The sequence below is a fragment of the Cheilinus undulatus genome, linkage group 4 (genome assembly GCF_018320785.1).
Source record: "Cheilinus undulatus linkage group 4, ASM1832078v1, whole genome shotgun sequence".
NCBI classification, from domain to species: Eukaryota; Metazoa; Chordata; class Actinopteri; order Labriformes; family Labridae; genus Cheilinus; species Cheilinus undulatus.
This window is the reverse complement of record NC_054868.1, coordinates 53,010,928-53,025,746: the sequence shown is the minus strand read 5'-3', so window position 1 is coordinate 53,025,746 and position 14,819 is coordinate 53,010,928. Positions and strand designations below refer to the sequence as shown.

The 14,819-nt window shown below is 37.3% G+C and overlaps 1 protein-coding gene and 1 long non-coding RNA gene across 3 annotated transcripts in view; both read left to right on the top strand.

Annotated features, from left to right (window-relative positions):
* The first annotated feature begins 936 nt into the window (after nucleotides 1–936).
* Nucleotides 937–2,869, top strand: LOC121508196. The gene is made up of 3 exons (XR_005991789.1): nucleotides 937–1,166; nucleotides 1,304–1,395; nucleotides 2,824–2,869. It is a non-coding gene; the product is annotated as an uncharacterized LOC121508196 (long non-coding RNA).
* A 68-nt stretch (nucleotides 2,870–2,937) lies between these two features.
* LOC121508184 (B-cell receptor CD22-like) overlaps nucleotides 2,938–14,819 on the top strand; it is a 45,398-nt gene continuing 33,516 nt past the window's right edge. For both annotated transcript variants that reach the window (XM_041784821.1, XM_041784820.1), the window contains exons 1-2: nucleotides 2,938–3,566; nucleotides 3,655–3,734. In XM_041784821.1, the coding sequence (XP_041640755.1) occupies nucleotides 3,680–3,734 (55 nt within the window). In that variant the 5' untranslated portion in view covers nucleotides 2,938–3,566; nucleotides 3,655–3,679. The remainder of the gene's footprint in view (nucleotides 3,567–3,654; nucleotides 3,735–14,819) is intronic.

Here is a 14,819-nt window from a genome sequence, read left to right as displayed (position 1 = left end):
GAAAAATGGGCTGCATGGTCGAGTCGCCAGAAGAAAGCCATTTCTACGCAAATGCTACAAAGCATCCCGCTTACAATATGCCAAACAGCACAGAGACAAGCCTCAGAACTTCTGGAACAAAGTCATTTGGTGTGATGAGACCAAAATTGAACTTTTTGGCCACAACCATAAACGTTACATTTGGAGAGGAGTCAACAAGGCCTATGATGAAAGGTACACCATTCCAACTGTGAAACACGGAGGTGGGTCGCTGATGTTTTGGGGATGTGGGAGTTACAAAGGGACAGGAAACTTGGTCAAAGTTGAAGGCAAGATGAATGCAGCATGTTATCAGAAAATACTGGAGGAAAATTTGCACTCATCAGCCCAGAAGCTGCGCATGGGATGTACTTGGACGCTCCAACATGACAACGATCCAAAACACAAGGCCAAGTCAACCTGTCATTGGCTACAGCAGAATAAAGTGAAGGTTCTAGAGTGGCCATCTCAGTCTCCTAACCTCAATATCATTGAGCCACTCTGGGGAGATCTCAAACATGCAGTCCATGCAAGACAGCCCAAGAATTTACAGGAACTGGAGGCTTTTTGCCAAGAAAAATGGGCAGCTTTACCATCTGAGAAAATAAAGAGCCTCATCCACAACTACCACAAAAGACTTCAAGCTGTCATTGATGTTAAAGGGGGAAACACACCATATTAAGAACTGGGGTATGTAAACTTTTGATCAGGGTCATTTGGGTAGTTTCTGTTGTCATTATGATTTAAAAAGAGTAAACACAGTTGTCTGACAATAAATGGCTTCACCCAACCACTAACCAGGAGTGAAAGAAAAGTTTTTGTGTTGTCATTCATATTCTCTGAAAAATGGCAAAAAAATGACAAATTCTGCCAGGGTATGTAAACTTATGAGCACAATTGTATATATGTATACTTAAACACAGTACTGTGCAGAAGTTTTAGGCATGTAGAGCACTAACGGTTCTTCACAGGTCCTGATGTCCCACAACCCCGGGCAGAAGAGAGGAGGGAGGGTGGCCAGAGTCAATGTCGACACGCTTGACATGTACATGTGTCGCTCAGCAGCCAAGGTCGAGCTTAACAGCATTTCTTTTGTCTGGGCCTTTGCAACCCTGGTAACACGCCCAGCAACCACCAACAGTTTTCAGGTGCTTAGAACATACTAATGACAACCAGGGGGTTGTGGCAACCCTCCTACCCACCCTAACAGTGCCCTAGGCTATGCCTGAGTACATCTACCCATAACTCCACCCTAAAGCTGTGTTTTTTGTTTTGTTTTCAACAGATTATTTTCCCATGTCCTTGGTAATGTACAACGACATCCAGAGCATGACCTGGGTGCTGTCAACCCTCCTTCCCGCCTGATGGGGCCCTCAGGTGGGTGTACTCGCCATTACACGCCTTACTTCAGCCTCAAATTTCGGCCCAAAAATGCCTAAAACTTCCGCACAGTACTGTATATGAAAATATAAGCTGTTTTTATTCGATGTGGTTCAATGTGGCGTGATATACCCCCCTTCTCCTTTGTGATGTGGCTGCTCATAACAGGAACACCTGTTGAAATAAAACTTTGCTCTAAATCCTCCATTTAGTGAAATCAAGTTTGCAATAAATTAAAAATTATGTATATTCATCACTGTACGATCACATGCCACAGATTTAATCTCATTCAAATATTAAAATGAATTACAAAACTACAGATGAATTGCATCAGTAGGCCCCGATATAAAGGATGAAGTGCTGATATAAGGCAGAAATAACTAAGTCCGCATGTGTTCAAGTAAAAAATCTAAAACAGGAAAACAGGCCAAGCAGATCTTTGTTCTTTTTGTTAAAAGATATTTTTCTTTTATTCAAATAATCTGTCAGTGATTAAATTGCCAAAATGACTTTTTTCTGTAAGTGTGTGAAATTTGTTCATTAAATAGTTTGATATTTGTCCTGAAATCATATAATGGCAGAGTTTGTGAAATTGTAAAAATCATATTGTTGTCCAAAATATCACATTTAAACTGGCGCTTAACTTCTGTAGCATGAAAAAGAGATGGCAGAGAAGGAGGCAGAGAAGAGATGGAGATCATATGTGAGTTAACATCTCTAATAATCTGAGGCTTTTTGAATCATTTACATAGAGTAGAAAGAAATAAAAAGTTCAGCTCAGATGCTGGGAAATACTGAAGCAACTTTGCATGTTACTGCAATGACCGAGAATTATTCCAGAAACACTTCAGAGTTAAAGCATCTTGTGAAAATGGGGATAGTCTTACCACAGAAACAAGCTGACCAGGCTTTTACTTTGAAAAAGCCACCAGAGAAGCACTGTACCTGTCATGTCAGCCTGAAAGGAGTCGACCGATGGGTGCAGGGATGTGAATGCAGCCCTCAGGCAACTTGCAGCATCTTTTTTAGTTATGATCAGACTACGTTCACGCTTTTGTTCATCCGTTTAGTTTGAAACGACTAATGAGCCTCTTTGAATAATGTAAGGAGTAGAAAGTACAGATGTGCAAATGTAGGGAATAAAAGTAAAGATTCATAAGGAAAAAAGTACTCAAAGTAAAGATACCGGAAAAATCTACTGAAGTACAGTAATAAAGAACTGTATTTGTACTTAGATGCTTCCCACCTCTGTCCTTTTATATCCATGCTGTCTTTGATTTTTTTTCTTGTTTTCACGGTATTTATATTTTCAAAGTCTGCACTTGTTGTCTTTCAACTGGTGGTATGTGTACCTTTACAGATTAAAAAAATCTCTTTATCTTACTCTTACTAATCCATCCATCCATCTTCTTACGCTTATCCAAGGTCGGGTCGCGGGGGCAGCAGCCTAAGCAGGAAAGCCCAGACTTCCCTCTCCCCGGCCACTTCATCCAGCTCTTCCCGGGGGATCCCAAGGTGTTCCCAGCCAGTCTCTCCAGCGTGTCCCGGGTCTTCCCCGGGGGCCTCCTCCCAGTGGGACCTGCCTGGAACACCTCACCAGGGAGGCGTCCAGGAGGCATCCAGACCAGATGACCGAGCCACCTCGTCTGGCTCCTCTCAACAGGGAGGAGCAGCAGCTCCACTCCAAGCTTCTCTCCCTATCTCTAAGGGAGAGCCCAGACACCCTGCGGAGGAAGCTCATTTCAGCTGCCTGTATCCGGGATCTCGTTCTTTCGGTCACAACCCACCTATTAATTTGATTGTAAAAGTAGCTAGTAAGATGGCATGTTTATCATTGTTTCATTGAACAACCGAGAGGGATGTTATTTTAAATGAAGATGATGTCAAGAACTGAGGGTCAGCTTTTCTTCTCCCCTGTGGTAAAGGAAGGTCCAGTGTATCCTCTGCTAGAGGAGATGATAAAGGATGCTCCTTTCCTTGTCATTTAGAAAATCAAACAGCTTATCATGACTAAAACTCACATACAGCCACAGGAAGGGAGAGGCATTCTCATCAAACATATTAATAACGTGAAGGGGAAGGAAGCTGGGACACTTAAACAGTTTGACTTCTGCCTTCTGATGACCAAAGAGGAACCTTTGCTGCAGAGTGAACATCTCCTCCCTGTTGTACGTAGACTTAGTTATTGATATGATTATTTATTGACTCAGGTCATGTTCAGTCCTTCTGCCAGTGTCTTATTCTGTATTTCTGCAGTCAAACAGGGAGAAGAGGAGCAGCCATGACTGTGAGAGCAGCAGTGACTGAATTGGTTATCTTTCTTCTATCTGTGCCAGGTACTGTATTCAATCATTCATTCAGAGCAGAATATGATTGCTAATGTGTATTATATTAAAGATGAGACCTTATGAATGAGAGCTCATCTAAAAAACATCTGTTTCATCATGTTTCAAAGAAGCTGAGTTTCAACATGTTTTTATAAATATTTATGATTAAAGCATTGTTCAGTAAGAGTTCATCTTTAAAACTGGAGCTGTTAGTTGTTCATGTAACTTTAGTTACTTAAAGTTCTAATACTTCTTATTCTATTCAATAATAATATCTGCAATGTTACAGATTTTTTTCAGATGTGTAAATTTGCAGATGATACTCACTGATTTTGCTCCAGTAAGAATTGAAAGGAACAATTCTGTGGTGTAAAAAGGAGCTAGATAACCTAAAACCTTGGTTTGGTGTCAATAAATTATATCTAAATATTAAAAAAAAAAACTTAATGTATGTTTTTTGGGAGTCTAAAGGAAAGTGATGATAGTATTGAATAAATTATGCTGACATTGAAAGATATTTTGAAACCAAATTCCTCCTGATTGTGACTGATCACAAGTCAAGATGGAAACAACATATTGAATACATGCGAGGAGAATTTTCAAAGTCAGTAGCAATCCTGTTTAAATCCAGAAATATGTTGCATTCTAAAGCCTTGCATTTAATCTCTTACGCAAATTGTTCCCAATACATCTTATTGTGGGGGAATTGTTGAGATTTTTAAAACAACCATGAATTCTTCAAAAACTTCAAAAATGTATTATAAATAAATCTGAGTATAATGCTCACATGGATCCACTTTTTCTAAATTCCCTTGTAATTAAATTTTATGACTTGTTTTACTAAAAAACAATGCAAATAATGTCCAGAGCAAAATCAAAGACATTCCCTGACTCAGTACAGAAGTCCATAGAATTTAAGAGGTGTTATAAAAAAGATATGCAAAGGTTCCTATTGTTGGAGTTAAACTCTGGAATGATGCCGATATAAATGTAAAACGATGTAATTTGATTTTGGTTTCTAAGAAAATGTTTTTTAAAGCTATCTTTGAAGCTTACAGGTGTGACTGATGTCACTGTTGTAATGTTCGAGAACAGTTTTGGTCTTGAGACCAGTCTTTGACCACATTTTGAATGTCTTGGTTTTGTCCTGGACTCAAGCATTTTTACTCGTTCTTGTCTCTGGCTCCAACTGGCTGCTTGGGATATCCCATCAAGGCCGTTCAAAACCGGCACTGATATGCTATTCCTTGACTTCATTAATGTGATAATAGGGAGAAGCACTTGCTAAAACAACAAATAGCTTCACCTGCAAAAACTCAGACATTAGCCTTAGCAAGTCTTGGTCTCAGATAGTGTAGTCTTGAGTACAACACTACTGTTTTGTGTTGTCTTTAATTTTTATTTTTTTTATGGAGGTCGGAGCTTAAATTGATAATGTAGGACTGGCTTTTATAAGCAGTTTGTTTTTGCCTATATGACTTATATTAACTTTATAAAAAAATGTCTGTACTGTGTCAAACATTTGGAATTTGTGTTGTTACTTAATGGGAAACTACTACTACTACTAAAAGTTAGAAAATATGCCTTTCCTTTGTGAGAGAAAAAGTCATCATTTACCAAAAGGGAACCAAACGTTGCTAGAGTTCTCAAACACCAGCTAAAAAAAGACAGCATTAGTCAGACAGCCGTCTCAATGAGCTGTTTTCACGTTCTCACCCAGCGCAGTGTTAATGTTAGAAACTATTTTAGATATAGTCTTCGTGTTGGTTATGGGCGGATCCAACAGTAGGGTTCTCATCATTCTAAACCTGTGAAATGTCTGTAAGTTTCACTTTACCGTCCCAGTAACTGTATTATTGAGCCTGAGCCCCATTAAACCCAACGTTTTTTGTTTTTTTTTAGCAAGTTGGCATTTTATTTAATAAAAGTTTTGAACTACAATTCTGAATAGACAGAAATGAACACAAATGTTTTTATGGTACAAGAGGTTTAATGTAGAAATATGAGGAGATAAAATATTGACAGGTTTGTTTGGATGTATGCTTGTAACTGGGATAAAGGCATGCTATGAAATCTTAGATTTTTAAGAAACTGGATGACTATTGTCCCCACGAAAGCTCAGTGAAGGTTCACCCTGCTCATTTAGGGAAACTTGGAGTACCTGAGGTGGCTGCTCCCAGCTGAGAGCTGTTGGTAATCAGCAAGGCAGGAAGGCTATATGGAGCAGGCTGCTGCTCAGTTCGGGTTGGGTTGTGAGTGTGTGAGGGTCAGCGCCATCAGTTGGCTCTCTTTTTGTGTATGACCTAAAAAGAAACTTTGTTTTGAGTGCCTTTGTGTGCGTGGGAAAAAATCCAAAATATTGTTGATTCACCTTCCCCTTTCTTCAATGACTCCCACTTATTTTTGTTTGTGGGTCAGATTTTCAGTTCCTCTATCATTTTGATAGACTTAGTGGGTGGCAGTGTGGAGATATAATCCCCTGCCACCTTTTAGAAACCCAAGGCCCATTTTGTTTTGCAGTTTTTGTTAGTTTCCCCATTAGCGAGCATTGTTATATACTTTGTGTTTTCTTTGGGGGGAAACGTAACAGGCAGAATTCATGACTTTTACTTATAATAGAGAACTTTCATGGTGCGCTAAGAGGACAACCATTCTTTATACCCTATCACAGAGGAGCTAGGCTAAAAATGTAATCTTAAACTGTTTTTTCTTTATAAATAAAGAGGACCCACAATTATGTTTATCAGCTCACATATTGATACTATCATAATGTGGGCACTATCACTTCCTCCTCCCCCACATGTAGCATCAGACCGTCTAATGCAGTGATACTCAACTAGTGGCTCTCGAGCCGCATGTGGCTCTTTAGTGACAAGTTGCGGCTCTTTTAAAGCCTTAGTTGGGGAAAAGAAACTCCCAGAAATCTTTATGAAGGTCATCAGTAGTTTCATTGTAAGTCACATATATAAATCTGTTACCCACACTAAGAAGACAGGCTTTAACTACCAAATGTAAACTTTTATTACTGTCAGTCGCTCTCAACAGAGGAGCGTGTGTAAGAGAAGAGAGCAGAGAAAGTTCACCAGTTTTGCGTCTCTTCAGTACAATAATTCATTGAGGTGTGCTGTCTTGTATTCAAAATGAAGCCTCCTATTCCCCCATTTTAACTTTCTTCTCCAGTCCCCTCTGCAGATGCTCTCTCACGCTCATATTTTATGACAACTATGCCGATGCGTGTCATCATCAATGAGCATAACACACACGGATTACATATTGAGATAACATAATATCTAGTGAAACTTGTCCAAATGTGGGGTTTTTGTTTGATCTTTAATGTACTACTGATAATAAATACTGTCAAAAGAGCATAAATACAAAACTAACTCTCCAAAATGAAGAAGGGCTGAATGATGTGTCTGGAGAGCTGCAGGTGTGAGGCAGGGCTGGTTTTAGTCATTTGGGGACCCAGGGCAAAGAACAACATGAGGCCCCTCCCCCTTTAGCTTAAGAATTAATAATGAGTGGAAACCAAATTAGAAAGCATCTCTTTTATGTTAATAAAGCCACAGAACTCCAGTAAATGCCACAATGTGAGATATAGATACCAAAACATCCAACCATAATTCATCAGCTCTTTGAAAAGCATCTCATAGCTCAAACTCAGCTTATTCTAACATCTTCAAAAATCTTTAGGCCAGGTGGAACTCACATGACTCTGGTGTTGGGCCAGAGACTTCAAAATCATAACACTTTAGGGAATAAAAAGCTCATCTTTAGACATTTGTTATTGATTTCAAATTGGTTTAAACCCACTGACAGATGTAAAGGGTGACCAATAGCACTGATTTATAAAAATGAATTAAAATCATTAAAGATTGAGATACAAGATTTTGGCCTGCACTGTAAAAAAAATTCCGTTAAATTTACGGTAAAACGCTGGCAGCTGTGGTTACCAGAGATTTACTGTAAAAATTACGGTGAGAATGTATGAGAAAAAACGGTGTTTTCATTCTACAACTGTAAATATTACAGTTCAAACCTGTTTTTTTTTTAACTGTAAATTTCTGTTAAAAAAATACAATATTGTAACCGTTTATACAAGGATTTGCTGTAAAAATAACAGTTATACTGTAACCATATTTACGGTAATTTGCTGTACAACTTACTGTAATTTGATGTAGAAATTACAGCTCTATTACAACATTTTCTACAGGGATTGGCTGTAAAAATAACGATAATGAAACAAACCTGTTTACGGTAAATTACTTTAAAAACACCAGAAATCCTGTAAACCTAAATACAGTCTATCTCAGTAATAAAAACAGTAGACCCGTATAATGTTTAACGGTATTTTATTATAACTACTTAAATTTTACAGTAAATTACTGGCAGCTGTGGTTACCAGAAATTTACCGTAAAAAATACAGTACAAAACATGAGAAATTACAGCTGATATTTGCAGATTTTACGGTAGTAGCAAAATACTGCCCAACTTTAAATTTTACAGTAAATTACTGGCAGCTGCAGTTACCAGAAATTTACCGTAAAAAATACAGGACAAAACATGAGAAATTACAGCTGATGTTTGCAGATTTTACGGTAGTAGCAAAATACTGCCCAACTTTAAATTTTACAGTAAATTACTGGCAGCTGTGGTTACCAGAAATTTACCGTAAAAAATACAGGACAAAACATGAGAAATTTTGCTAGATGTTTGCAGAATTTACAGTAGTAGCTTAATACTGCCTTACTTTAAATTTTTACGGTAAATTACCAGCAGCTGTGGTTGCCAGAAATTTACTGTAAAAAAATACAGTACAAAACATGTGAAATTTCAGTTAATTTGCTAGATTTTTGCAGTAGTGCCCTAATACTCCTACTTTTAACAAAAGATTCAAGCTGAATAAACAACAAGAAACTCTGCAGTTATATGTTTGAAATAAAAAACCTTTCAACACATCTGATAACTTTTCTGTATACTCACAAAGCAGTTTAGATCTTGGAAGAAAAAGCTTGTGTCCATATGTATGACAGGTAGTCCTTGGTGTAATGCATGAAGATGAAACAAAGTCACTTGCCCCTAAATGATTCAAGAGTAATGAGTCCAGTCTTGACTGAAGAAGGCCTTCCACTTGGGAAGCTTCACGTGGCCAAGAAACTTTATCTTCTTGAAGACTCGAGCACAGTTCATCAGGTGTTCTACTTTGGACTGGCTCCATCCTCTCTGCAGGAAGTACATATACAAAGCAAAGTTAGAGTGATTCAGTGCTTCAGTTTAATGCCTACACAGATGTAAATTTGAGAAAACTAGGCTCTAATAAGCCATGCTTACAATCAGCACAACAGAATAAAATAAACAGTGTGTACAGTACATATAGATCATTTCTATAATAGAATATGGTGAAGAAACGCAAATGTACCCACAAGTGCCAGCTATTAAGTCAGCAATCACCTAACAACAGCCAATTACTTTTTCCGTTATTGATTATAATGAGACAGTTATGACATATTAATTGCAATTTGCTTTTCGTCTATAGTTTAGAGCTGTGGTGCCCAGGCTTGTATCCACTGAGCTCCCCCCTCCTTCACATATCCAAGAAGATATGGACCCACACAAAAAAGTGACATAGCTATTGCTGTAAAAACTAAACATAAATTTGAATTGATGTCATTATTTAAAGCAGTTTTAATTTTGGCAGATATTTTTAATTTTAGTCTTAGTTTTAGTCTTTAAGTGAAATGAATTTTAGTTTCAGTCACATTTTAGTCATTTCTGTCCATTTAGTTTTAGCCCATAAAAAGTCCTCACATTTTAGGTTTTACTTTTAGTCCAAGCATTTATTGTCTTGCTTAATCTGGTACCAAGTCATAGTGGGATGTTCTCTGCACCCTGCCAAACCTGGGGTCCCTGCTTTCTACAGCTGAGAGACAGAAGAGCTACAGCTGCATTGTTTTTTGACAGAATTACCCACAGTGGAGAGATATCATGGATTTTGAATGTCCGACGAAAACTACATTACATTCTAGTCAAAAACTAAACTTAGTTTTTGTCAGTTTTAGTCATCACAGATCTATTTTTGTTAGTCTTAGTCTAGTTTTTGTCATGGAAAACAAAGCTGTCGATGAACATTTTTAGTCATAGTTTTAGTCGACGAAATTAACACTGATTTAAAGCTACACACAATAGCCCAAACCACAAGTGTTAGCAAAAGACCTTGGTATGAACCATTCATAAGGGTTATATTGTGATTTTAGGTAGTTGAACCACAAGATAAATATTTGCAAACTATGCTCTTTATATATATATTTACTTGTAAGACCACCCAAATAAATATAGAATTTGCTTTTACATGTAAATATAATATATAATTTTATATATAATTTCTATATAATTTCCCTTCGGGGATGAATAAAGTTATTATTGTATTGTATTAGGGTAAGCCTACCCAATAAGCCCAGGCACCATTTAAGCCCACTGGCGACTTTGAAGTCAATTTAAAAAAAAAAAAAAAGAGGGGCCTGTCTTATGCTATACATTATTTGGTCCAATCACACAATTTCTTAATTATATGTCAGTTTTTGTTTGACACCAATCACATTTGTAGATATTGAAAAAGGCCCGCCTACATTTGTGCAGTCTCAAAGAGGCTCAGATAAAGTCGCCTAAAAACTTTGGTGTTTTGGGACCCCTCAGAAGGAACCTCTTTTCAACCATTTTCAGCCACTGACTTGTTAAGTACATTCATATTATGTAATTTGAGAGATTATTGATTTGTTTTTTGTGTATAAACAGGTAGTTTTTTGTAATTTCTTACTATTTAGTTTTATGTGAAAAGATGAGTCATGCTAGCTAGCGTAGCTAATCACTAGTCAATACATGTAGCCCTACTGACAGATACACTGCTTAATGATTAAAAATGATAAGTACACAAACTAAGTGTTTTCTGATTCATTTTACATAAATCTTACATAAAACTTTGAACAAGAATTCCTTGATAATTCGGAAAGTTTGGCAGAAGAGGAATAACATTGATGGCAAGTTTTACAGCATATTTAGGCTACAGGCATTTCTTTAAACATTTGTTTAATTTTGGTGAGAACATATTATCTTCATTTCCCTGGTAGTCACTGTAGTACCATTTAAGCCCAGTGTGTTCCATTTAAGCCCATCTTATGTGTTTCAATATAAAAAAATGAAATTTTGAGGTTTGATAGCTTTTCGCTGTAATCCTGTGTTGGATGTTGTTATACTAACTTCATTAACACGAGTACATCACAGATCACACACTGCCCAGAAGAATTGTTATGTCAGTTAATTTTGCATAATTATTTGTTTATAGTGAGAAAAATGCCAACAAAAAAGAGGAATTACAGCAACTGTCCTAAAATCATCATTGTGACAGCCAAACATTAAATCTAAGTTCAATAAGATATTGTTGATGCACTGTAATGTCATTTAATACTTTTAAAAACAAACACATTTTTTTATTTTGTCAATATTGAATCAAAGTTTGTCAATATTAAATAAAATGTTCAATGAAATGTTAAATACTGAAGCCAATGAAAATTAGTTTTAGGCCTACTTAGTCATGTTTGTGGTGGTCCATTGTTACAAGCCAAACATTAAAGCCAAGTTCAAAAAATAAATTGTGTTTAACATGTATAACATGTTACTGAATTAATGTATGTTTACTACTTGAAAAATGTAATAATTTTTTAAATTTCTGTCAATAAACGTGGTTGTGGGCTTATTTGGAACACACGTGGGCTTAAATGGTACTTAGGTACCAATTAAGGCCATGCCAGACTTTGACTTTATTCATAACATTTCTTTAATTTGTTCTTTAAAATATGCATAAGTAAATAAATATACCTTCAAATGAGGGATTAATCCTTCATTCTAACAAATGATCATGTTTATAAACCATCTTAGTATCTATGAAAAATACGTGAACTTAGATTTTGGTGGGCCTAATGGGTACACTTACCCTAAATGCTTTGGGGTGCAAAAGGATTTTGCTGTAACAAAGATGATGGGCACTGAATTTTAAATCAATCATAATGAAAACATATGACTCACACAGAAAACTGTATTGGCCCCCATATGGTGTGATCATCAGAACACTGAGAACAAGCTGGACAAAGCAGTGGCATGGCAGTATTCTGGGTATTTCTACATGACCAGATTAATCTAAAGAATCTATTGAGGTATGTACAAATGCTGTGCAAGGCTTACCATTATTAATCCTTGATTACTGGCCTTTTTTAGAAGAGTGGAATACCGGAGACAGTATAAAGTAATGGAGTCCTAGTCACTACTAGCAGAAGAAACAGGACCTTAAAAAAGAGTAAGGAAAAATAGAAAGACAAGGTAAAGCACCAAATCATGTCAACTTAGAAGTTTTGAACACTTATGTATGCACTGATTGCAAAGTACTATCCAATTTTGAATTCACTCAAAAAGGAGTGGACCCAATCTCTTCTGTCCCGTGAGCTGAATGTCTTGTCACATCCCTTGTGTTTTGTGGCAGAAGCTACAGCAGACACAAAAATGCAGACATACATGTAGAGTGATCCAGCTGTCAAGCAGTTATCAGACGGGTGTTGCTGTGTTTATATGTTCTTCTAAAATCAACACTAAGCTGTGACTGGTGCTACCCGAGTGTGTGTTGATCACACAGCTCTGTATGTCATCTTGCTTGCCCTTGCGCTTTTTCTGCTCACAACAGTTTTGGTTTAGAAAAATGCTGCACATCTATTTTTTTGTTTTTAAATTTGAAAATTTGGACACTATCAAACCTAAAAATCTGAACCAGAATCTTTATTGTCATTGTACACAAGTACAACGAAATTTTGCACAGTTCCATTCAGTGCAATTATTATTACCTCTGCCAAGGAGGTTATGTGATTGGCAGGGTTTGTTAGTTTGTTTGTTGGCAACATAGCCCAAAAAGTTATGGATAGATTCTGATGAAATTTCCAGGAAATGTCAGAAATGGCAAAAGGAAGAACTGATTTGATTTTGGGACTGATTCAGATCATCGTCTGGATCTAGGAATTTTTAAAGGACTCTTCACTATTGGGAGATAGGGCTAATGGCGGAGGTCTGCGCTCTCTGAGTGTTTTTCTAGTTTATTATTGCAACTGCTCTGGGATATGTGCTGTTTTTCAGTCTGTTAGTTTTGGCTCTTATTGTCCTGAACCGTCTTCCTCAGGATAGCAGTTGTTACAGGTGACGATAACACAGTTATAAAAATAACTGATATTGTATCATATGATGCACACGGCTGGAAGGAAATAAAACATTTTGCCAGCATTACACTATACCATATAACTACCTCTAAAGAGGAAAAATTATTACCTCTGTAGGAACTCCTGAGTGGATCCCAATGCTGGTCAATGCATAGCATGAGCTGCCTTGAAGCCTAGCAAGAGGCTCCTGGGAGGATGATAAAAGTAGAAAAGAATTACAAGCAAATCATCCATTACCATCCAAATGAGTCTTTAAAGTGTTTCTGAGATCCACTTACTACAAAAAACAATACATGGGGCAGGCTTTCCACTGGTACCCCATCTGGCAAGAATGTTTCAACAAGGCAAAAGAGGTTGTCTTCTTTTTGTAAACAGGAGAGAAGCCCTTTATGTCCTCTGAGCAGCCCTCCAACTGTCCTCTCTGAATCTTGAGCTTTGTGGCATCCTGCAAAAATCAAGTGAGCTATTAAATCTTTAGTGCCATGACACTGACGTGCACATATCCCCATTGTGCATTTAGGAGGTGCTGGAGCCAACAGGTAGTGCCCAGGACCACCACAGTCCACCACCACACTATCCACCTTATTCCTGGGGCCGCTACGGTAAATGTGAATATGGGCGAAACTTCCGGTGCCAAAACGGAAGTAGGCTACATTAAATACATGTATTCTAGTACAGCACCTAACTATGGACGCTAACAAAGAACGACAGTTGTTTCAATAGGAATTCTTCTGGAATTTGTAAATATTTATATTTTTGTTATCACATGTTCACATTGTTTGTATTATAAGCTGTAGATAAGTAAATAAGGTGGATACCACATTATTCCTGGGGGTCTACTGTAGCTATGAATGGAAGTGGAACTTCCAGTACAGTAACAATAATAGCAAAAACATGATTTTTCCAAAGGCTTACTAAAGTGATTTAGTGTCCACAGTGGTTGTTCTGAAATAAATAAATATTTGCTGTAATAAATACTGCTTCATTTTTGTTAAATCAATGAGCTGAAATTTTTTAATCATATTTTCTGCAATGCTCAGTACCTGTTGCTATGTTCATGGTACTAATATTATGACAAAGTTAAATATGTCTCTCACAACATGCTGTCCACTGTCTAAGTGCATCGGGGATGTGATTCTTTTAATATTAATTTATCATTAATTCTTAATACAAAACTTGACATTTACCAAACTGAAGAGCTGGCAACTTGAGTCATGGATAATTTTATAAATATAATTCCCATATTTAAGAGGGATTAGTGTGTAAAATGAGAATTTCAGCAACTCCACAAACTAGAAATGTATCTTTTTATACTGATATAAAACTAATAAAGTTAGCTAAATATGCCCGTGTAGGTTATCTAAAGTAATGTCATCAATGTGAACTCTCCAGTAGAGGCTAGAGAAATAATAATAATATTATCCCGTTTGAGGTTAAGCAGTCTAAGTTTATGTAGTTTGGTATCAAAATTGCTTTAATAGTCACGTTTAGCATCTCGTTTCTATACAAAGTCCCGTTTAGATAGAACGGAGCGGAAGTTGCGCCCATATTCATGGAAGGGTAGGAATAAGCTGGAAAGCCTGCCTCAGGGGACTCTGAACACAGATATGAATGTGACTCTGAAGGGGAAAAATCCTTCACCTTAGGTCGCTCTGAAGCATCAGTGCTGCGGGACTCTCACTTTTTGGCTAGGGGCATCACGGTCCTCACGGTCACTCCCACCTCATCTGGAAAACTCCGTCCTTTTTCTCTCCCTCTTCCAAGTGTTCCCAGCACCCAACCGCCCATTTTTTGTACATTTTTCAAAAGTCTGAAGTGGGCGGAGTTAGCTCTGAGCTTGGG